The sequence below is a fragment of the Chenopodium quinoa genome, unplaced genomic scaffold (assembly GCF_001683475.1).
Source record: "Chenopodium quinoa cultivar QQ74 unplaced genomic scaffold, ASM168347v1, whole genome shotgun sequence".
NCBI classification, from domain to species: domain Eukaryota; kingdom Viridiplantae; phylum Streptophyta; class Magnoliopsida; order Caryophyllales; family Amaranthaceae; genus Chenopodium; species Chenopodium quinoa.
Window position 1 is genome coordinate 66,523 of NW_018744666.1, and position 26,208 is coordinate 92,730.

General features: G+C 31.8%; 1 protein-coding gene across 1 annotated transcript; it reads right to left on the minus strand.

Annotated features, from left to right (window-relative positions):
• Nucleotides 1-598: 598 nt before the first annotated feature.
• Nucleotides 599-1,791, minus strand: LOC110702158 (calcium/calmodulin-regulated receptor-like kinase 1). The gene is made up of 2 exons (XM_021879831.1): nucleotides 1,622-1,791; nucleotides 599-993 (listed from the first exon to the last, which is right to left on the minus strand). The coding sequence occupies exons 1-2, from the start codon at nucleotides 1,783-1,785 to the stop codon at nucleotides 846-848; spliced, it is 312 nt and encodes a 103-aa protein (XP_021735523.1). The 5' UTR covers nucleotides 1,786-1,791; the 3' UTR covers nucleotides 599-845.
• Between the last annotated feature and the right edge of the window lie 24,417 nt (nucleotides 1,792-26,208).

Below are 26,208 nucleotides of genomic sequence, written 5' to 3' on the forward strand. Positions count from 1 at the left end.
CCCACCGGTTTTGGAGTGAACCGGTGGCAAAAACATGTGATTTATCTTATAGATGGAGGACTTTTCCCACCGGTTTTCAAGTGAACCGGTGGCAAAACTATAACATTTCCCACTGATTTTCACACTGACCCGGTGGCAAAAATGCCCCAAAAAATTAATTTTTTTTTTTTTTTGCATTTTTTTCACTTAAATTGTACCAAATACTTGTATATAATCATAATATACATAAAACACATATATTTGCCTCAATAACTTGTAATATTACACTTTAAAAAACTAAAAAAAAATGGACATATAAACACTAACATATATATTTTTGGACATATAAACATTAACATATGCTGTCTGACAGTATACAAAAACTAATAGAACTCAGGACTTCAAGGGTGGCAAGAATGCAAAACTGATGCAGAGTAGAGCACAGTGACATTGGTGGCAATGGTGTTTGTCTTTGTAGTATCAAATGCCATTTCCCCACCCAAGCTGCTGTCCTCATTGCCGATGGCAGCTCACCTAAAACTGGAATAATCAACCCAAGATTGTAATTCAAGTCCTATAGTTCTATTTCACAACAAATTTCAACCCAATTCGGATACTACCCTTCTCTGTACAATATCCAAGCAAATTCAAGAGGTTCCTGTGATGCAACCTTCCTAACAGCTTAACCTGAGAAACAAGAGCATGCAATAAAAGAAGGTGAGATCAAGAATCAATCAGCAAAATAACTACAGCATAAAAAGAGACAGCAACTTGTCTACCACACAGGACATCTAAGGATGAACCTTGGTATAGATTATATTGCCGCTAAGAAGCTGCACTGATTAAAATATGACATTACCTCTGTGTCAAATTCTCGCTCCCCTTGCTTTGATATCAATTGCCAGCACCTTCACAGCAACTATTTCACCAGTTGACATCTGAGCTTTGTACACAGGACCATATGCACCCTGGCCAACCAATGTTGTGAAATTCTGAGTCGCCTTCTGCAAATCCCTACAAAAGAAGTAGCCAGCTTATACTCTTATAGTCATCAAGTAAAGTGCAATCAGAGTTCTGTTCATATCAGTAGTTTCACCATGATTTGAATCTACAAGAAATTACTCTCCAACAAGGATAGATTAACAAAGAGGGTGGAGAAAGAGAGCACTTGAGATACTGAGACCAAAAATCATATTAAGATATAAATTATACTTGAATTATACATTCTTAGCAAAGCAATGACACCAGCCAAACACAATAATATGACATTATAAGCTGTAATGAGGTCTACTACGACAATTATTTATTACCATAAGAAAGCAATTAATACCTCCTTTTACGATTCTCACGTAAATTACAAAGAATCAAAGCAGCAGCAGCATATATGTAATAAAATCTAACACCAAGATTCAAGCATCAAGTTATGAAACATAATTGATTTGTTAGCAACATTTACAAAATCCATTGATCAATCTATAAAAATGGCACTAATCGGACTGATAAGATTTCTCATCTTCACTACCCAATTCGGTTTTGTCCCTATGATCACATAAAGAGGATTGCCAATTCCTTATTTTTAATGTCTCAACGGAATAATTTTAACATTGTCACTAAAAACTTAAGTAAATTTCGGAAAGCAAACCTGTAAGCAAACTCAAGTATACCAGATGCAGAAACAACATTACTTCTCTTAAAGCCGTCAAGCCACAAAGACATCCCACTGACACTTTTTCTGTATCGTCTTGGAGATTTAGGGCCAAGGGTAACACTCATTCCATAAAACAAATTAACATTAAAATAGTTCATCCAAACAACTTATTTTTTTTTTTTTTTTTTACCAAATGATCCATTTACACAGAGCAATTACAACTTACAAACACCGAAGCATGGCAACAGTTTAAAGGTTTTTCGACTTTCCATGGAGCCGAATTATCAAATGTACTCAACATAATTCCGTACTTCCTTTGTGTATTCGTACAATAGTTGTATAAAAATAGATAAGCAAGCTAAGTAGTTGACCTGAGCAGAAGATATGGCATAAGCATTGAGCTCACTGTCAATGTAGTAGTAGCTAACACACAAATCATCTCCCTGATAACATCATCAACAAAACATATCACAACACTTATACGATTGTACCACAAATCCACAATGTGCATTCCGTAATCCGGTCATCATTTCGATTTATATCATTGCTCTTTATGTCTCTCTAAACACCGAAAAATAAGAAACCTGCACATCCTTAACCTCCCCACTAACAACATCCTTCACCTTCAACCCTCCCAAAACCCTATTCTCCTGTCTATCTCATGACTGCGTTTCAGCCCAACAACCACTCCCCAACCCAGCCCCGACAACCACCCCCTCCCCTGTACCACCACCAAAACCACCCTCCTTCCAGAGCCACAAAAGCGCAATAGACCCCCCGCCCCAGCCCCACCAACGAAACCGCCCAAAACTTGAATTCCTTAACCCGAAACCACCCTAACTCCCATCCCTTTCCCCACCAGAAACCCCCACCCCTTTCCCTGACCCGAAACTGCCGTAGACTCGAAACTCTACCCCTGAAACCTTTCCCCCACCCCCAGAATTTGTGAATTTGTGTTTTTCCTATAAAATAAAATAAATAAACTAAAATTCACAAATTAGCAACCAAAATTGACTCAATTATCAAACTAGACTCCAAAAATTACGTTAAATTCTTCGACTTTGTATAACCAATAGTTCAATTTTCCAACTTCGAATAACCCTAAATTGAGTATATACTAACAATTAAATACATGATTAACACTAGATTGTCAAAATTAATATTAGATGATTAAAGAAAAAGAAGCATCTAACCTTAGAGACTGCTTCAATGGAGGAGAGAAAGCTCATAAGCCCCTTCAATGGAGAATTTCGAGTACGCTTAAATGGAGGAGAGAGAGAGGAAAGAGTACAACGAGAAACGCTTAAATGGACGAGGGAGAGAGGAAGGAGTACGACGAGAAAGATATGAAGGAGTACAGAGAGAGGAAAGAGTACAGAGAGGTTCGTTTTAATGGAGGAGAGGGAGAGGAGAGAGAGGTAGCGCAGACGAGAGAGGAGGAAAGATCAAGGAATTGAAGGAGAAAGAAAGAAGAATATAAGCGGTTTTTTTAATTTCATAACACTTTTCCCACCGGTTTTGTTAGAACCGGTGCGAGAAACATACTTTTCCCACCGGTTTGGTTAGAACCAATGGCAAATCCATTTTCCCTCTTTTTTTTTTTTATAAAACAAAACTTTTCCCACCGGTTTTCAAGAACCGGTGGCAAAAGGGGGATGCCTTTTTCAATTTTTCTACTAGTGAAAGCTAAATGAATCAAATGAAAGTCAAACACATTCAAACAAATCTTTTTGAATCAAATAAAAGTCAAATGCATTCAATAAAGCTAATTCAATGAAATGAAAGTCAAACACAGTCAACCAAAGCTTTTTGATTGAAATTAAAGTCTAATACATTCAACAAAGCTAATTTAATTAAATAAAAGTCAATTGCATTCTACAAAGCTAATTGAATCTAATGAAAGTCATACACATTCAAACAAAGCTAATTGAATCAAATGAAACTCAAACACATTCAAACAAAGCTTTTCGAATCAAATGAAAGTCAAATGCATTCTACAAAGCTAATTGAATAATATGAAAGTAAAACACATTCAAGCAAAGCTAATTAAATCAAATGAAAGTCAAACACATTCAAACAAATCTTTCAAAATCAAATAAAAGTCAAATGCATTCTACAAAGCGAATTGAATAATATGAAAGTCAAACACATTCAAGCAAAGCTAATTGAATCAAATGAAAGTCAAACACATTCAAATAAATCTTTCAAAATCAAATAAAAGTCAAATGCATTCAATAAAGCTAATTGAATCTAATGAAAGTCAAACACATTCAAACAAAGTTAATTGAATCAAATGAAAGTAAAATGCATTCAACAAAGGTAATTGAAACAAATGAAAGTCAAACACATTCAAACAAACCTAATTGAGTCAAATGAAAGTCAAACACATTCAAACAGAGCTTTTTGAATCAAATGAAAGTCAAATGAATTCATTCAAGCTAATTGAATCATATGAAAGTTAAACACATTCAAATAAAGCTTTTTGCATCAAATTAAAGTCTAATGCATTCTACAAAGCTAATTGAATCAAATGAATGTTAAATGCATTCTACAAAGCTAAACGAATCAAATGGAAGTCAAACACATTCAAACAAAGCTAATTGAATCAAATGAAAGTCAAACAAATTCAAACAAAGCTTTTTGAATCAAATTAAAGTCAAACACATTCAAACAAAGCTTATTAAATGAAATGAAAGTCAAACACTTTCAAACAAAGCGTTTTAAATCAAATGAAAGTCAATTGCATTCAACAAAGCTAATTTAATCAAATGAAAGTCATATGCATTCTACAAAGCTAATTGAATCAAATGAAAGTTAAACACATTCAAGGAAAGCTAATTGAATTAAATGAAAGTCAAACACATTCAAACAAATCTTTTTGAATCAAATAAAAGTTAAATGCATTCAAAAAAAGCTGATTGAATCAAATGAAAGTCAAACACATTCAAACAAAGCTTTTTGAATCAAATTAAAGTCTAATGCATTAAACAACGGTAATTGAAACAAATGAAAGTCAAACACATTCGAACAAACCTAATTGAGTCAAATGAAAGTCAAACACATTCAAACAGAGCTTTTTGAATCAAATGAAAGTCAAATGAATTCATTCAAGCCAATTGAATCATATGAAAGTCAAACACATTCAAATAAAGCTTTTTGCATCAAATTAAAGTCTAATGCATTCTACAAAGCTAATTGAATCAAATGAATGTTAAATGCATTCTACAAAGCTAAACGAATCAAATGGAAGTCAAACACATTCAAACAAAGCTAATTGAATCAAATGAAAGTCAAACGAATTCAAACAAAGCTTTTTGAATCAAATTAAAGTCAAACACATTCAAAGAAAGCTTATTAAATGAAATGAAAGTCAAACACTTTCAAACAAAGCGTTTTAAATCAAATGAAAGTCAAATGCATTCAACAAAGATAATTTAATCAAATGAAAGTCATATGCATTCTACAAAGCTAATTGAATCAAATGAAAGTTAAAGACATTCAAGGAAAGCTAATTGAATTAAATAAAAGTCAAACACATTTAAACAAATCTTTTTGAATCAAATAAAAGTTAAATGCATTCAAAAAAAGCTGATTGTATCAAATGAAAGTCAAACACATTCAAACAAAGGTTTTTGAATCAAATTAAAGTCTAATGCATTAAACAACGGTAATTGATGTGTAAACAAGATGAGAAACCTTGTTACAACAATGATAAGTTAAAAGATTCAAAAGATTTTAAGATTCAATTATCAAGTGATCAGTTTAGTTATGGGAACTCTCACCCTAAGCTAAGGATATAGCAAAGAGGAACTCTCACTCGTTTGCTTGGGATAGTCTAGATGAGGGAACTCTCACCAAATCATAAACTATAAGTCCTAATCTTGGGAACTCTCACCAAAACTAACACTCTTCAAATTTGGATACTCAAATTTGGAAAACAAAGTGAACTAAACTCAAGTCACTTCAAATAACAAACACACGTTTTAGGCAAATAATCTTGGATCATTTTCATTCATTCAAAGTATGCTATTTATAGCATCAATACAACCTTTTCACTTGCCTACTTTAATTAACAAAATGAAATAACCAAAAGGAAATTAACTAAGGAAAAGAGTGGTTAATACACGTCCCACTTAACCTTATTACAAACATAATTAAACTAATTATAAGACCTAAAGACTAGGCTTGAAACAAGGGAAAATGACCAGCCAAGATAGCATCCAAAGAGCATCTCCAATAACCATAAACACACGCCCAAAACAGCCACTCTTCAAGCTTTGTAACTCCCATTTTAATGCCTTGATTCACGCCTCTTTATTCTTCATAACCCCCAAATAATGAGGTGCAATGTTCAGCCAACAAACTCCATAATTTACGCCCAACAAGTGCCATGAATCACGCCACTTTAATCAGCCCAAGTAACTTACAAACGGCTAGCATGAAACACGCCCAAACCGCCTCCAAATCAGCTTGTAACCGACGCCCTTTAAACATGTATTTGGAGCTTGGAAAACCGTCCCTTGCTAGATACCTTCTACAAGGTTAATTACACTAAGTGAAGTTCAACCCCTTGTAAAAACATTCGAACCAAAACCGTGCAAAGGATTAAGGAATGATTTGGACATAAACAAGTCCTTTGCATTGCCTTGAATTTGGACCTCACCGTGACCACTTGGACCATTGCAAACATTATAACTTTGACCATATTGGTCATCCTCCTCTTCTTCAAAAGGAATTGCCCTCAATTCGTCATCATCAAAGTATGGAGCAAGGTCCCCAACGTTGAATGTGCTTGAGACACCAAATTGGCCCCCCAAATCAACCTTGTATGCATTGTCATTGATCTTTTCCACGATTTCAAATGGTCCTTCGGCTCTTGGCATAAGCTTGTTCTTTCTTTTGCTAGGAAACCTCTCTTTTCTCATGTAAATCCACACTAAGTCACCAACTTCAAATTGTTTCACGTTTTTCACCCTCTTGTTGGCTTGTTTCTTGTAGACTTCATTTGCTTTCTCAATGTTCTTCCGAACTTCCTTGTGGACCTTCAAAATGAACTCGGCTTGTTCCTTAGCTCCACCATGAACGAACTTGTCTTGTGGCAAAGCTATGAGATCAATAGGAACATAAGGATTGACACCATAGACCACTTCAAAAGGAGAGTACTTTGTAGTAGCACTAGGAGTCCGATTGTAAGCAAACTCGGCATGGGCTAGCTTGACATCCCAATCCTTAGCACTCTTACTAACCAAGGTCCTAAGCAAAGAACCCAGTATTCTATTCACCACTTCAGTTTGACCATCGGTTTGTGGATGGTGTGAAGTAGAAAACAGGAGCTTTGTTCCCATTAGGCGCCATATTGATTTCCAAAAATGACTAAGAAATTTTGTATCACGATCGGACACAATGGTGCGTGGCACCCCATGAAAACGAACCCCTTCTTCAAAGTATAACTTAGCCACTTTCATAGCATCTTCGGTCTTGTGACAAGGAATGAAATGAGCCATTTTCGAAAACCGATCAACAACCACCATGATTGAGTCTTTACCCCTTTGAGTTCTAGGTAAAGCCACAATGAAATCCATGCTCACATCCTCCCAAGGTCTTTCCGGAACTGGAAAAGGCTTGTAGAGACCTTTGTGAAATACCATCTTGGCCCTTTGACAAGTAGAACAACGACTAACCACATGATGAACCGTGGCTAACATTTTCGGCCAATAAAAGTGAGCTTGAAGAAGCTCCATTGTTTTTTGAATCCCCACGTGACCAGCTAGACCTCCTCCATGAGCCTCATGAATCAACAAGCTTCTAATTGGACACTTAGGAATGCATAACCGATTTCCCTTAAAAAGAAATCCATCATGTAAGGAAAATAAGTCATATACTCCATGGACACATTTCTGTATCATTCCATTGAAATCGTCATCCTCCTTGTAGTATGCTTTGATCAAATCAAACCCAAGAACCTTTGCTTCGACAACTCCAAGCAAATTATGCCTCCTAGATAAGGCATCCGCAACAACATTAGCCTTTCCTTGTATTTAGAGGAAAAGTTAAATGTTTGCAAGAATTCAACCCATTTAGCATGTCTTGAATTCAACTTCTTTTGGCCATGGATGAACCTTAAAGATTCATGGTCCGAATGCAATATGAACGGTTGTGGTCTCAAGTTATGTGACCAATGATCTAGAGCTCGTACCATAGCATAGAACTCTTTATCATAGGTGGAATAATTCAACTTGCCTTGACTCAACTTTTCACTGAAATAAGCAATTGGACGCCCTTCTTGAATCAAAACTGCTCCAATCCCCTTCCCACTTGCGTCACACTCAACTTCAAATGGTTTGGAAAAATCAGGGAGTGCAAGAATAGGAGTGTTGCACATTTTCTCCTTGATTTCTTCAAAGGCCTTTTGAGCTTGTGTAGTCCATTCAAACGTCCCCTTTTTAGTACACTCAGTTATAGGAGCCATGAGTGTGCTAAAATTCTTGATAAATCTTCTATAGAAAGAAGCTAGGCCATGGAAAGAACGGACCTCCGTGAGTGTTTTCGGACTAGGCCATGATTGAATTGCTCCAACCTTGCAAGGATCCACCTTCACGCCATCACCTGAAACTATGTAACCAAGAAAAGTGACCTCATATAACATAAAATCACATTTTTCAAGTTTCCCATACAATTTTTGCGTTCTTAAAACAGAAAAAACTTGAAACAAATGATCTAAATGCTCATCCTTATTTTTAGAGTAAATAAGGATATCATCAAGGTACACCACCACAAATTTGCCAAGAAATGGCCTCAACACTTCGTTCGTTAATCTCATGAACGTGCTAGGTGCATTGGTCAATCCAAACGGCATCACGAGCCATTCATACAACCCATGCTTTGTCTTGAATGCAGTCTTCCATTCATCACCTTCCCTCATACGAATTTGATGGTAACCACTTCTCAAATCAACTTTTTAAAATACATTTGAACCACTCAATTCGTCCAACATATCATCCAGTCTTGGAATTGGAAATCTGTACTTGATAGTAATATTGTTAACAGCTCTACTATCAATGCACATACGCCAAGTACCATCCTTTTTAGGAACCAACAAAGCAGGAACTGCACATGGACTCATAGATTCACGCACATAGCCCATACCCATCAATTCTTCGATTTGTCTTTGCAACTCCTTAGTTTCTAAAGGGTTACATCTATAGGCAGGCTTATTTGGTAGAGGTGCGCCTGGAATGAGATCAATTTGATGCTCAATTCCTCTCAAGGGTGGTAATCCCTTAGGTAACTCATCAGGAAAAACATCCTCAAACTCCTTAATCAATTTTGCAAGTTTAGGATTTTGACTCACAAATTTTTCATGGATTTCTTTAGAGTACAACATGAATATCTCTTCCTCACCTTCAAACTCCCTCTCAAATTCTTTACAAGATAATAAAGAAATTTGTGACTTTTGTGGTTGTGAAAACCGTGGGGGTGGTAAAGGGTGCAATTTCTTTTGTTTCCCTTGGTGAGTGATAGTGTAGGTGTTATGGTACCCATCATGGATAGATTTTTTATCAGATTGCCACGGTCTACCAAGAAGAATATGACAAGCATCCATTAAAACAACATCACACAATTGACTATCATGATATGAACCAATCGAAAAATTCACCATACATTGCTTTCTAACCCCGGTACTAGCATTAGAATCTAACCAACTCAATTTGTAAGGATGTGGATGATTAGTGGTGGTAAGACCCAATTTAGATACGAAAGTTTTCGACATAGTATTAGCCTCACTGCCCCCATCAATAATTAAATCACATACCTCGTCACCAACTTTACATTTGGTGATGAAAATGTGTTGCCTTTGGGGCGCCAAAGGTTCCTCCACACGAGCTTGCAATGCTCTCCTAACCACCAAGTTTGTTTTGTCCTCCATCTCAGGATAGCAATGGTCCTCCTCCTCATCTTTTTCATGCGGGGTCACCTCCTTCTCTTCTTCAGACTCAAATTCCTCCCAATTGATGCTTTGGGTGGCTATGAGTTTAACCTCTTGCATGGTTAAGGCTCTTGAATTAGGACAATCTTTTTTATAATGTCCTCTACCTCCACACTTGTAACATACAATGTCACTAAGCTTGAAGTCTTTCGTGTTCCTCTTAGGTGGCTCATTAGGCTTGCTAAAAGAAGAACCCTCCTTCGAGGTGAAGGGTGGTTTACGTACCACTGGAGTAGTGGTAGGCGTTTTCTTCCTTTTCTTTTTAGCATCAAACTTTGTCACAAGTTTGCAAGCTTCCACAAACGTGAGGTTAGTGTAACCGTCAAGTTTGTCTTGTAACTCTTGATCCAACCCAGCTACAAAACGTCCCAACTTCAGCTCTTCATTTTCAGTCACCTCACACACAATGGTAAGCCTATCAAATTCTTTGATATAGTCTTCCACTGAGTCGCCATTTTGTTGTAGAGTGCTCCACTTCACATACTGATTTTGCTTGTAATTGTGAGGAATGAAACGATCTCTCATTCTTTTCTTCAGCTTTTCCCAAGTGGAAATGTGAGCCTTACCCCTAAGGGTACGCCCCCTTTGTTCTCCTTGCAACCAACTGTCACCATAGCCCTTCAATTTGACTTTGGCTATCTTGTACTGTTGAACCGTCTCATGGATGTCCTTGTACTCAAAGTACCTTTCCAAGGATTTCTCCCACTCCAAGTACTTCTCCGGATCAAGTGTCCCATCAAAGGCAGGAACGTCCACTTTGAGACTCCTATCCTCCCTCCTAGGTGGAGGGTCTTCACCTTGATCTCTCCTATCTTGCTCGTTCATGAGCCTTGCCATCAAGGCAGCAAGGTTCCCTTGTAGATTGGCATTGGTTTCGGCCAACCTTTCCTGACTAGCAATGGATCGATTAAGAGCTTCCAAAGCTGTCCTCAAGTCTTGATTCTCTCCCATGGTATGTAGGTTTTCGACCCCTTTGGAAAATTTAAGAAAATTTTTCCCCCCTACCTGACGCGCTAAATGATGTGTAAACAAGATGAGAAACCTTGTTACAACAATGATAAGTTAAAAGATTCAAAAGATTTTAAGATTCAATTATCAAGTGATCAGTTTAGTTAGGGGAACTCTCACCCTAAGCTAAGGATATAGCAAAGAGGAACTCTCACTCGTTTTCTTGGATAGTCTAGATGAGGGAACTCTCACCAAATCATAAACTATAAGTCCTAATCTTGGGAACTCTCACCAAAACTAACACTCTTCAAATTTGGATACTCAAATTTGGAAAACAAAGTGAACTAAACTCAAGTCACTTCAAATAACAAACACACGTTTTAGGCAAATAATCTTGGATCATTTTCATTCATTCAAAGTATGCTATTTATAGCATCAATACAACCTTTTCACTTGCCTACTTTAATTAACAAAATGAAATAACCAAAAGGAAATTAACTAAGGAAAAGAGTGCTTAATACACGTCCCACTTAACCTTATTACAAACATAATTAAACTAATTATAAGACCTAAAGACTAGGCTTGAAACAAGGGAAAATGACCAGCCAAGATAGCATCCAAAGAGCATATCCAATAACCATAAACACACGCCCAAAACAGCCACTCTTCAAGCTTTGTAACTCCCATTTTAATGCCTTGATTCACGCCTCTTTATTCTTCATAACCCCCAAATAATGAGGCGCAATGTTCAGCCAACAAACTCCATAATTTACGCCCAACAAGTGCCATGAATCACGCCACTTTAATCAGCCCAAGTAACTTACAAACGGCTAGCATGAAACACGCCCAAACCGCCTCCAAATCAGCTTGTAACCGACGCCCTTTAAACATGTATTTGGAGCTTGGAAAACCGTCCCTTGCTAGATACCTTCTACAAGGTTAATTACACTAAGTGAAGTGCAACCCCTTGTAAAAACATTCGAACCAAAACCGTGCAAAGGATTAAGGAATGATTTGGACAGAAACAAGTCCTTTGCATTGCCTTGAATTTGGACCTCACCGTGACCACTTGGACCATTGCAAACATTAGAACTTTGACCATATTGGTCAGTAATTGAAACAAATGAAAGTCAAACACATTCAAACAAACCTAATTGAGTCAAATGAAAGTCAAACACATTCAAACAGAGCTTTTTGAATCAAATGAAAGTCAAATGAATTCATTCAAGCCAATTGAATCATATGAAAGTCAAACACATTCAAATAAAGCTTTTTGCATAAAATTAAAGTCTAATGCATTCTACAAAGCTAATTGAATCAAATGAATGTTAAATGCATTCTACAAAGCTAAACGAATCAAATGGAAGTCAAACACATTCAAACAAAGCTAATTGAATCAAATGAAAGTCAAACAAATTCAAACAAAGCTTTTTGAATCAAATTAAAGTCAAACACATTCAACGAAAGCTTATTAAATCAAATGAAAGTCAAACACTTTCAAACAAAGCGTTTTAAATCAAATGAAAGTCAAATGCATTCAACAAAGCTAATTTAATCAAATGAAAGTCATATGCATTCTACAAAGCTAATTGAATCAAATGAAAGTTAAACACATTCAAGCAAAGCTAATTGAATTAAATGAAAGTCAAACACATTCAAACAAATCTTTTTGAATCAAATAAAAGTTAAATGCATTCAAAAAAAGCTGATTTAATCAAATGAAAGTCAAACACATTCAAACAAAGCTTTTTGAATCAAATTAAAGTCTAATGCATTAAACAAAGCTAATTGAATCAAATGAAAGTCAAACACATTCTAACAAAGCTAATTGACTCAAATGAAAGTTAAACACATTCAAACAAACCTAATTGAGTCAAACGAAAGTCAAACACAATTATACAAAGCTATTTAAATCAAATGAAAGTCAAACACATTCAAATAAAGCTTTTTGAATCAAATGAAAGTCAAATGCATTCAACAATGGTAATTGAATCAAATGAAAGTCAAACACATTCAAACAGACCTAATTGAGTCAAATGAAAGTCAAACACATTCAAACAAAGCTTTTTGAATCAAATGAAAGTCAAATGAATTCATTCAAGCTAATTGAATCATATGAAAGTCAAACACATTCAAATAAAGCTTTTTGCATCAAATTAAAGTCTAATGCATTCTACAAAGCTAATTGAATCAAATGAATGTTAAATGCATTCTACAAAGCTAAACGAATCAAATGGAAGTCAAACACATTCAAACAAAGCTAATTGAATCAAATGAAAGTCAAACAAATTCAAACAAAGCTTTTTGAATCAAATTAAAGTCAAACACATTCAAAGAAAGCTTATTAAATCAAATGAAAGTCAAACACTTTCAAACAAAGCGTTTTAAATCAAATGAAAGTCAAATGCATTCAACAAAGCTAATTTAATCAAATGAAAGTCATATGCATTCTACAAAGCTAATTAAATCAAATGAAAGTTAAACACATTCAAGCAAAGCTAATTGAATTAAATGAAAGTCAAACACATTCAAACAAATCTTTTTGAATCAAATAAAAGTTAAATGCATTAAAAAAAAGCTGATTTAATCAAATGAAAGTCAAACACATTCAAACAAAGCTTTTTGAATCAAATTAAAGTCTAATGCATTAAACAAAGCTAATTGAATCAAATGAAAGTCAAACACATGCTAACAAAGCTAATTGACTCAAATGAAAGTTAAACACATTCAAACAAACCTAATTGAGTCAAATGAAAGTCAAACACATTCAAATAAAGCTTTTTGAATCAAATGAAACTCAAATGCATTCATCAAAGCTAATTGAATCGAATGAATGTCAAACACATTCAAACAAACCTAATTGAATCAAATGAAAGTCAAACACATTTAAACAAAGCTTTTTGAATCAAATGAAAGTTAAATGAATTCATTCAAGCTAATTGAATCAAATGAAAGTCAAACACATTCAAATAAAGCTTTTTGAATCAAATTAAAGTTTAATGCATTCTACAAAGCTAATTGAATCAAACGAAAGTCAAACACAATTATACAAAGCTATTTAAATCAAATGAAAGTCAAACACATTCAAACAAAGCTTTTTGAATCAAATGAAAGTCAAATGCATTCAACAATGGTAATTGAATCAAATGAAAGTCAAACACATTCAAACAGACCTAATTGAGTCAAATGAAAGTCAAACACATTCAAACAAAGCTTTTTGAATCAAATGAAAGTAAAATGAATTCATTCAAGCTAATTGAATCATATGAAAGTCAAACACATTCAAATAAAGCTTTTTGCATCAAATTAAAGTCTAATGCATTCTACAAAGATAATTGAATCAAATGAATGTTAAATGCATTCTACAAAGCTAAACGAATCAAATGGAAGTCAAACACATTCAAACAAAGCTAATTGAATCAAATGAAAGTCAAACAAATTCAAACAAAGCTTTTTAAATCAAATTAAAGTCAAACACATTCAAAGAAAGCTTATTAAATCAAATGAAAGTCAAACACTTTCAAACAAAGCGTTTTAAATCAAATGAAAGTCAAATGCATTCAACAAAGCTAATTTAATCAAATGAAAGTCATATGCATTCTACAAAGCTAATTGAATCAAATGAAAGTTAAACACATTCAAGCAAAGCTAATTGAATTAAATGAAAGTCAAACACATTCAAACAAATATTTTTGAATCAAATAAAAGTTAAATGCATTCAATAAAGCTAATTGAATCAAATGAAAGTCAAACACAGTCAACCAAAGCTTTTTGATTCAAATTAAAGTCTAATGCATTCTACAAAGCTAATTTAATAAAATGAAAGTCAAATGCATACTACAAAGCTACTTTAATCAAATAAAAGTCAAACACATTCCAAAAAAGCTGATTGAATCAAATGAAAGTCAAACACATTCAAACAAAAAGCTTTTTGAATCAAATGAAAGTCAAACACATTCAAACAAAGCTTTTTGAATCAAATGAAAGTCTAATGCATTAAACAAAGCTAATTGAATCAAATGAAAGTTAAACACATTCAAACAAACCTAATTGAGTCAAATGAAAGTCAAACACATTCAAATAGAGCTTTTTGAATCAAATGAAACTCAAATGCATTCATCAAAGCTAATTGAATCGAATGAAAGTCAAACACATTCAAACAAACCTAATTGAATCAAATGAAAGTCAAACACATTTAAACAAAGCTTTTTGAATCAAATGAAAGTTAAATGAATTCATTCAAGCTAATTGAATCAAATGAAAGTCAAACAAATTCAAACAAAGCTTTTTGAATCAAATTAAAGTCAAACACATTCAAAGAAAGCTTATTAAATCAAATGAAAGTCAAACACTTTCAAACAAAGCGTTTCAAATCAAATGAAAGTCAAATGCATTCAACAAAGCTAATTTAATCAAATGAAAGTCATATGCATTCTACAAAGCTAATTGAATCAAATTAAAGTTAAACACATTCAAGCAAAGCTAATTGAATTAAATGAAAGTCAAACACATTCAAACAAATCTTTTTGAATCAAATAAAAGTTAAATGCATTCAAAAAAAGCTGATTTAATCAAATGAAAGTCAAACACATTCAAACAAAGCTTTTTGAAACAAATGAAAGTCAAACACATTCAAACAAAGCTTTTTGAATCAAATTAAAGTCTAATGCATTAAACAAAGCTAATTGAATCAAATGAAAGTCAAACACATTCAAACAGACCTAATTGAGTCAAATGAAAGTCAAACACATTCAAACAGAGCTTTTTGAATAAAATGAAAGTCAAATGAATTCATTCAAGCTAATTGAATCAAATGAAAATCAAACACATTCAAATAAAGCTTTTTGAATCAAATTAAAGTTTAATGCATTCTACAAAGCTAATTGAATCAAACGAAAGTCAAACACAATTATACAAAGCTATTTAAATTAAATGAAAGTCAAACACATTCAAACAAAGCTTTTTGAATCAAATGAAAGTCAAATGCATTCAACAATGGTAATTGAATGAAATGAAAGTCAAACACATTCAAACAGACCTAATTGAGTCAAATGAAAGTCAAACACATTCAAACAAAGCTTTTTGAATCAAATGAAAGTCAAATGAATTCATTCAAGCTAATTGAATCATATGAAAGTCAAACACATTCAAATAAAGCTTTTTGCATCAAATTAAAGTCTAATGCATTCTACAAAGCTAATTGAATCAAATGAATGTTAAATGCATTCTACAAAGCTAAACGAATCAAATGGAAGTCAAACACATTCAAACAAAGCTAATTGAATCAAATGAAAGTCAAACAAATTCAAACAAAGCTTTTTGAATCAAATTAAAGTCAAACACATTCAAAGAAAGCTTATTAAATCAAATGAAAGTCAAACACTTTCAAACAAAGCGTTTTAAATCAAATGAAAGTCAAATGCATTCAACAAAGCTAATTTAATCAAATGAAAGTCATATGCATTCTACAAAGCTAATTGAATCAAATGAAAGTTAAACACATTCAAGCAAAGCTAATTGAATTAAATGAAAGTCAAACACATTCAAACAAATATTTTTGAATCAAATAAAAGTTAAATGCATTCAATAAAGCTAATTGAATCAAATGAAAGTCAAACACAGTCAACCAAAGCTTTTTGATTCAAATTCAAGTCTAATGCATTCTACAAAGCTAATTTAATAAAATGAAAGTCAAATGCATTCTACAAAGCTACTTTAATCAAATAAAAGTCAAACACATTCAAAAAAAGCTGATTGAATCAAATGAAAGTCAAACACATTCAAACAAAAAGCTTTTTGAATCAAATGAAAGTCAAACACATTCAAACAAAGCTTTTTGAATCAAATGAAAGTCTAATGCATTAAACAAAGCTAATTGAATCAAATGAAAGTTAAACACATTCAAACAAACCTAATTGAGTCAAATGAAAGTCAAACACATTCAAATAGAGCTTTTTTAATCAAATGAAACTCAAATGCATTCATCAAAGCTAATTGAATCGAATGAAAGTCAAACACATTCAAACAAACCTAATTGAATCAAATGAAAGTCAAACACATTTAAACAAAGCTTTTTGAATCAAATGAAAGTTAAATGAATTCATTCAAGCTAATTGAATCAAATGAAAGTCAAACAAATTCAAACAAAGCTTTTTGAATCAAATTAAAGTCAAACACATTCAAAGAAAGCTTATTAAATCAAATGAAAGTCAAACACTTTCAAACAAAGCGTTTTAAATCAAATGAAAGTCAAATGCATTCAACAAAGCTAATTTAATCAAATGAAAGTCATATGCATTCTACAAAGCTAATTGAATCAAATAAAAGTTAAACACATTCAAGCAAAGCAAATTGAATTAAATGAAAGTCAAACACATTCAAACAAATCTTTTTGAATCAAATAAAAGTTAAATGCATTCAAAAAAAGCTGATTTAATCAAATGAAAGTCAAACACATTCAAACAAAGCTTTTTGAAACAAATGAAAGTCAAACACATTCAAACAAAGCTTTTTGAATCAAATTAAAGTCTAATGCATTAAACAAAGCTAATTGAATCAAATGAAAGTCAAACACATTCAAACAGACCTAATTGAGTCAAATGAAAGTCAAACACATTCAAACAGAGCTTTTTGAATAAAATGAAAGTCAAATGAATTCATTCAAGCTAATTGAATCAAATGAAAGTCAAACACATTCAAATAAAGCTTTTTGAATCAAATTAAAGTTTAATGCATTCTACAAAGCTAATTGAATCAAACAAAAGTCAAACACAATTATACAAAGCTATTTAAATCAAATGAAAGTCAAACACATTCAAACAAAGCTTTTTGAATCAAATGAAAGTCAAATGCATTCAACAATAGTAATTGAATCAAATGAAAGTCAAACACATTCAAACAGACCTAATTGAGTCAAATGAAAGTCAAACACATTCAAACAAAGCTTTTTGAATCAAATGAAAGTCAAATGAATTCATTCAAGCTAATTGAATCATATGAAAGTCAAACACATTCAAATAAAGCTTTTTGCATCAAATTAAAGTCTAATGGATTCTACAAAGCTAATTGAATCAAATGAATGTTAAATGCATTCTACAAAGCTAAACGAATCAAATGGAAGTCAAACACATTCAAACAAAGCTAATTGAATCAAATGAAAGTCAAACAAATTCAAACAAAGCTTTTTGAATCAAATTAAAGTCAAACACATTCAAAGAAAGCTTATTAAATCAAATGAAAGTCAAACACTTTCAAACAAAGCGTTTTAAATCAAATGAAAGTCAAATGCATTCAACAAAGCTAATTTAATCAAATGAAAGTCATATGCATTCTACAAAGCTAATTGAATCAAATGAAAGTCAAACACATTCAAACAAAGCTTTTCGAATCAAATGAAAGTTAAATCCATTCTATAAAACTAGTTGAATCAAATGAAAGTCAAACACATTCAATCAAAACTTTCTAAATTAAATGAAAGTTAAATGCATTTAACAAAACTAATTGAATCAAATGAAAGTCAAATGCATTTTAAAAAGCTAAACGAATCAAATGAAAGTCAAACACATTCAAACAAAGCTAATTGAATCAAATTAAAGTCAAACACAGTCAACCAAAGCTTTTTGATTCAAATTAAAGTCTAATGCATTCAACAAAGCTAATTTAATCAAATAAAAGTCTAATGCATTCTACAAAACTAATTGAATCAAATGAAGGTCAAACACATTCAAGCACAGCTAATTGAATCAAATGAAAGTCAAACACATTGAAACAAATCTTTTTGAATAAAATAAAATTCAAACGCAATCAATAAAGCTAATTGAATCAAATTAAAGTCAAACACAGTCAACCAAAGCTTTTTGATTCAAATTAAAGTCTAATGCATTCAACAAAGCTAATTTAATCAAATAAAATTCTAATGCATTCTACAAAACTAATTGAATCAAATGAAGGTCAAACACATTCAAGCAAAGCTAAATTAATCAAATGAAAGTCAAACACATTGAAACAAATCTTTTTGAATCAAATAAAAGTCAAATGCATTCAATAAAGCTAATTGAATCAAATTAAAGTCAAACACAGTCAACCAAAACTTTTTGATTCAAATTAATTCAACAAATCTAATTTAATCAAATAAAAGTCAATTGCATTCTACAAAGCTAATTGAATCAAATGAAGGCGTAACATATTCAAGCAAAGCTAATTGAATTAAATGAAAGTCAAACACATTGAAACAAATCTTTTTGAATCAAATAAAAGTCAAATGCATTCAATAAAGCTAATTGAATCAAATGAAAGTCAAACACAGTCAACCAAAGCTTTTTGATTCAAATAAAAGTCTAATGTGTTCAACAAAGCTAATTTAATCAAATAAAAGTCAATTGCATTCTACAAAGCTAATTGAATCTAATGAAAGTCAAACACATTCAAACAAAGCTAATTGAATCAAATGAAAGTAAAAAACATTCAAACAAAGCTTTTTGAATTAAATGAAAGTTAAATGCATTCAAACAAAGCTTTTCGAATCAAATGAAAGTCAAATGCATTCTACAAAGCTAATTAAATCAAATGAAAGTCAAACACATTCAAGCAAAGCTAATGGAATCAAATGAAAGTCAAACACATTCAAACAAATATTTTTGTATCAAATAAAAGTCAAATGCATTCAATAAAGCTAATTGAATCAATAGAAAGTCAAACACAGTCAACCAAATCTTTTTGATTAAAATTAAAGTCTAATGCATTCAACAAAGCTAATTTAATCAAATAAAAGTCAAATGCATTCTACAAAGCTAATTGAATCAAATGAAGGTCAAACACATTCAAGCAAAGCTAATTGAATCAAATGAAAGTCAAACTCATTCAAACAAATCTTTTTGAATAAAATAAAATTCAAACGCAATCAATAAAGCTAATTGAATCAAATTAAAGTCAAACACAGTCAACCAAAGCTTTTTGATTCAAATTAAAGTCTAATGCATTCAACAAAGCTAATTTAATCAAATAAAAGTCTAATGCATTCTACAAAACTAATTGAATCAAATGAAGGTCAAACACATTCAAGCAAAGCTAATTGAATCAAATGAAAGTCAAACATATTGAAACAAATCTTTTTGAATAAAATAAAATTCAAACGCAATCAATAAAGCTAATTGAATCAAATTAAAGTCAAACACAGTCAACCAAAGCTTTTTGATTCAAATTAAAGTCTAATGCATTCAACAAAGCTAATTTAATCAAATAAAAGTCTAATGCATTCTACAAAACTAATTGAATCAAATGAAGGTCAAACACATTCAAGCAAAGCTAATTGAATCAAATGAAAGTCAAACACATTGAAACAAATCTTTTTGAATCAAATAAAAGTCAAATGCATTCAATAAAGCTAATTGAATCAAATTAAAGTCAAACACAGTCAACCAAAACTTTTTGATTCAAATTAATTCCACAAATCTAATTTAATCAAATAAAAGTCAATTGCATTCTACAAAGCTAATTTAATCAAATGAAGGCGTAACATATTCAAGCAAAAGTAATTGAATCAAATGAAAGTCAAACACATTGAAACAAATCTTTTTGAATCAAATAAAAGTCAAATGCATTCAATAAAGCTAATTGAATCAAATGAAAGTCAAACACAGTCAACCAAAGCTTTTTGATTCAAATAAAAGTCTAATGCGTTCAACAAAGCTAATTTAATCAAATAAAAGTCAATTGCATTCTACAAAGCTAATTGAATCTAATGAAAGTCAAACACATTCAAACAAAGCTAATTGAATCAAATGAAAGTAAAAAACATTCAAACAAAGCTTTTTAAATTAAATGAAAGTTAAATGCATTCAAACAAAGCTTTTAGAATCAAATGAAAGTCAAATGCATTCTACAAAGCTAATTAAATCAAATGAAAGTCAAACACATTCAAGCAAAGCTAATGGAATCAATTGAATGTCAAACTCATTCAAACAAATCTTTTTGTATCAAATAAAAGTCAAATGCATTCAATAAAGCTAAGTAAATCAATAGAAAGTCAAACACAGTCAACCAAATCTTTTTGATTAAAATTAAAGTCTAATGCATTCAACAAAGCTAATTTAATCAAATAAAAGTCAAATGCATTCTACAAAGCTAATTGAATCAAATGAAGGTCAAACACATTCAAGCAAAGCTAATTGAATCAAATGAAAGTCAAACTCATTCAAACAAATCTTTTTGAATAAAATAAAATTCAAACGCAATCAATAAAGCTAATTGAATCAAATTAAAGTCAAACACAGTCAACCAAAGTTTATTGATTCAAATTAAAGTCTAATGCATTCAACAAAGCTAATTTAATCAAATAAAAGTCTAATGCATTCTACAAAGCTAATTGAATCAAATGAAGGTCAAACACATTCAAGCAAAGCTAATTGAATCAAATGAAAGTCAAACACATTGAAACAAATCTTTATGAATCAAATAAAAGTCAAATGCATTCAATAAAGCTAATTGAATCAAATTAAAGTCAAACACAGTCAACACAAGCTTTTTGATTCAAATTAAAGTCTAATGCATTCAACAAGGCTAATTTAATCAAATAAAAGTCTAATGCATTCTACAAAGCTAATTGAATCAAATGAAGGCGTAACATATTCAAGCAAAGCTAATTGAATTAAATGAAAGTCAAACACATTGAAACAAATCTTTTTGAATCAAATAAAAGTCAAATGCATTCAATAAAGCTAATTGAATCAAATGAAAGTCAAACACAGTCAACCAAAGCTTTTTGATTCAAATTAAAGTATAATGCATTCAACAAAGCTAATGTAATCAAATTGAAGTCAAAAGCATTCGACAAAGCTAATTGAATCAAATGAATGTCTAACATATTCAAGCAAAGCTAATTGAATCAAATGAAAGTCAAACACATTTAAACAAATCTTTTTGAATCAAATAAAAGTAAAATGCATTCAATAAAGCTAATTGAATCAAATGAAAGTCAAACACAGTCAACCAAAGGTTTTTGAATCAAAGTAAAGTCTAATGCATTCAACAAAGCTAATTTGAAAAAATAAAAAGTCAAATGCATTCTACAAAGCTAATTAAATCAAATGAAAATCAAACACATTCAAACAAAGCTTTTCGAATCAAATGAAAGTTAAATCCATTCTATAAAACTAATTGAATCAAATGAAAGTCAAACACATTCAATCAAAACTTTCTAAATTAAATGAAAGTTAAATGCATTTAACAAAACTAATTGAATCAAATGAAAGTCAAATGCATTTTAAAAAGCTAAACGAATCAAATGAAAGTCAAACACATTCAAACAAAGCTAATTGAATCAAATTAAAGTCAAACACAGTCAACCAAAGCTTTTTGATTCAAATTAAAGTCTAATGCATTCAACAAAGCTAATTTAATCAAATAAAAGTCTAATGCATTCTACAAAACTAATTGAATCAAATAAAGGTCAAACACATTCAAGCAAAGCTAAATTAATCAAATGAAAGTCAAACACATTGAAACAAATCTTTTTGAATCAAATAAAAGTCAAATGCATTCAATAAAGCTAATTGAATCAAATGAAAGTCAAACACAGTCAACCAAAGCTTTTTGATTCAAATTAAAGTCTAATGCATTCTACAAAGCTAATTTAATAAAATGAAAGTCAAATGCATTCTATAAAGCTACTTTAATCAAATAAAAGTCAAACACATTCAAAAAAAGCTGATTGAATCAAATGAAAGTCAAACACATTCAAACAAAAAGCTTTTTGAATCAAATGAAAGTCAAACACATTCAAACAAAGCTTTTTGAATCAAATGAAAGTCTAATGCATTAAACAAAGCTAATTGAATCAAATGAAAGTTAAACACATTCAAACAAACCTAATTGAGTCAAATGAAAGTCAAACACATTCAAATATAGCTTTTTGAATCAAATGAAAGTCAAACACATTCAAACAAACCTAATTGAATCAAATGAAAGTCAAACATATTTAAACAAAGCTTTTTGAATCAAATGAAAGTTAAATGAATTCATTCAAGCCAATTGAATCAAATGAAAGTCAAACACATTCAAATAAAGCTTTTTGAATCAAATTAAAGTTTAATGCATTCTACAAAGCTATTTAAATCAAACGAAAGTCAAACACAATTATACAAAGCTATTTAAATCAAATGAAAGTCAAACACATTCAAACACAGCTTTTTGAATCAAATGAAAGTCAAATGCATTCAACAATGGTAATTGAATCAAATGAAAGTCAAACACATTCAAACAGACCTAATTGAGTCTAATGAAAGTCAAACACATTCAAATAGAGCTTTTTGAATCCAATGAAAGTCAAATGAATTCATTCAAGCTAATTGAATCAAATGAAAGTCAAACACATTCAAATAAAGCTTTTTGAATCAAATTAAAGTCTAATGCATTCTACATAGCTAATTGAATCAAATGAATGTTAAATGTATTCTACCAAGCTAAACGAATCAAATGGAAGTCAAACTCATTCAAACAAAGCTAATTGAATCAAATGAAAGTCAAACACATTCAAACAAATCTTTTTGAATCAAATTAAAGTCAAACACATTCAAACAAAGCTTATTAAATCAAATGAAAGTCAATCACTTTCAAACAAAGCGTTTTAAATCAAAAAAGTCAAATGCATTCAACAAAGCTAATTTAATCAAATGAAAGTCATATGCATTCTACAAAGCTAATTGAATCAAATGAAAGTTAAACACATTCAAGCAAAGCTAATTGAATTAATTGAAAGTCAAACACATTCAAACAAATCTTTTTGAATCAAATAAAAGTTAAATGCATTCAATAAAGCTAATTGAATCAAATGAAAGTCAAACACAGTCAACCAAAGCTTTTTGATTCAAATTAAAGTCTAATGCATTCAACAAAGCTAATTTAATAAAATGAAAGTCAAATGCATTCTACAAAGCTAATTTAATCAAAAAAAAGTCAAACACATTCAAAAAAGCCTGATTGAATCAAATGAAAGTCAAACACATTCAAACAAAGCTTTTTGAAACAAATGAAAGTCAAACACATTCAAACAAAGCTTTTTGAATCAAATTAAAGTCTAATGCATTAAACAAAGCTAATTGAATCAAATGAAAGTCAAACACATTCAAACAGACCTAATTGAGTCAAATGAAAGTCAAACACATTCAAACAGAGCTTTTTGAATAAAATGAAAGTCAAATGAATTCATTCAAGCTAATTGAATCAAATGAAAGTCAAACACATTCAAATAAAGCTTTTTGAATCAAATTAAAGTTTAATGCATTCTACAAAGCTAATTGAATCAAACGAAAGTCAAACACAATTATACAAAGCTATTTAAATCAAATGAAAGTCAAACACATTCAAACAAAGCTTTTTGAATCAAATGAAAGTCAAATGCATTCAACAATGGTAATTGAATCAAATGAAAGTCAAACACATTCAAACAGACCTAATTGAGTCAAATGAAAGTCAAACACATTCAAACAAAGCTTTTTGAATCAAATGAAAGTCAAATGAATTCATTCAAGCTAATTGAATCATATGAAAGTCAAACACATTCAAATAAAGCTTTTTGCATCAAATTAAAGTCTAATGCATTCTACAAAGCTAATTGAATCAAATGAATGTTAAATGCATTCTACAAAGCTAAACGAATCAAATGGAAGTCAAACACATTCAAACAAAGCTAATTGAATCAAATGAAAGTCAAACAAATTCAAACAAAGCTTTTTGAATCAAATTAAAGTCAAACACATTCAAAGAAAGCTTATTAAATCAAATGAAAGTCAAACACTTTCAAACAAAGCGTTTTAAATCAAATGAAAGTCAAATGCATTCACAAGGGATAAACCAAATGAATGTTGTATATTTGGAGTAACACTCGAAATACACAAGGGATAAACCAAGGGATAGATAAGGCTAAAGAACCAAAAGCTTCTCAGATAAAGTCACACCACTAAGAAACGTTTTGGGTTCCTAAGATCACAAGCCAACTAGTAGCCTAAACTAGCTAACTAAGCAAAGGAAACGAAATTCCAAATCCAAGAATTTCAGGTTTTGTTTCTAATCCAAGAAACGAATGTAAGACAAGTCTTTTTTTTTTTGTTTGCAATAATCTGATTTTTCATTCACATTTGCTTGCTATTTATAGTGAGCAAGCATCTTAAGTACAAGCTAAGTTAAGTGGCTTAAAGCTCACTTGTTACACGTCCAACTAAGTACATATCAGTTTTTTGTAGTCTAGATACATTAATAAAAGAAGCCTTACTTAGCTAGATACATCAAGAGCAAATGGCGGTTTGTAACCTCCAAATTATGAGTGAAATAAAATCAGAAACAAGAGAGTATAACCCCCCCTTGATTCACGCCAATCAAAACAGCAACTTGGAGTTGTAACGGCTCCCCTTTTCACGCCCAATTCAAACAGCAAGTGAAGTGTAACTCCCCCTTGTTTCAAGCCTTGAATTAAGCTTGAATGTATGTAGACAAGGATGTACTTGGACGCCTCTTGAATGTACCCATTGCTGGCTGAAATAAACGGCCACTTGAAGACTCATTTTAAAGCTTGTAACTCCTCATTGAAGCTGATTGTAACACCCAAGTTAAAGCCTTAAAATACCTCCAAATTAGTTTCGGAGTTTATGCCTTCTACACAAGCTTAAACGGCTGCTCTTGTGATGCATCTTGATCTTGTACTTGTTGTGTGAATGTAACATTACATGTTCAGCTAAAAGAACTAAAGAGCATAACTAATTTGCAAACTTAAAATAAGATTAAAGTTTACAACTTATTCAAAGCATAAAAGAAGTAAAACGAACTAATTAATAAGAACAACAAGAAATTCAAGTGGTTGAATATCTTGCTGCCCAATGATAGAATGCATAGCACCAACGCATGATGCTACATCTTGAACCAATGAAATGTCCATAACCAAGTTGTTAGGCTTGGCTACAACATTCCCCCCTTCTTGAAAAGAGTTTGCCCTCAAACTCGGCAACTCTTCAAACTCATCATAGTAAAGCATCTCTTCCCATTGCTTGGGACGTTTAGTAGCCAAAGACCGCAGCAAGGATCCCAAAGTTCTATTAGTCACTTCGGTTTGACCAACTGTTTGAGGATGACTTGAAGTGCTAAAGTTCAATTTCGTGCCCATCTTCCTCCATAATGTAAGCCAAAAATGACTTAGAAATTTTGGATCACGATCACTCACCATGGATTTAGGTATACCATGTAAACGAACAATCTCATTGAAAAACAAGTTAGCAACATGAGTAACGTCATAAGCTGCATAGGCTGGTTTGTTTGGGAGCATTGATCCGGGAACAAGATCAATTTTGTGTTGTATGTCACGTTTTGGGGGTAAGCCATGGGGAATGTCTTCGGGGAAAACATAGGAAAAGGTTTTGAGAAGAGGGGTGAGGAGTGGGTGTGGCTCTTCTTGTGACGGTTTGGAAGGGACATCAAGTTGGCTTAAAATGAATGGTTTGTGAGCTTTATACTCATGCAATTCTGATTTTATGAGAGTGGTAAGGTAAGTAGGGGGTGTGGATATGGGGTGATCGTTTTTGAGGTTGAGGGGGGTAAGAAGTATTTTCCGTCCATCCTTAGTGAAGGAATATGTGTTTTTATACCCATCATGCATCACACG

Coding starts and splice junctions, on each gene's coding strand:
- LOC110702158 (XM_021879831.1), bottom strand. CDS start 1,785: ATGAACTATTTTAATGTTAATTTGTTTTATGGAATGAGTGTTACCCTT. Junction 994..1,621: donor ATACTTGAGTTTGCTTACAG/GTTTGCTTTCCG, acceptor CTTCTTTTGTAG/GGATTTGCAGAAGGCGACTC.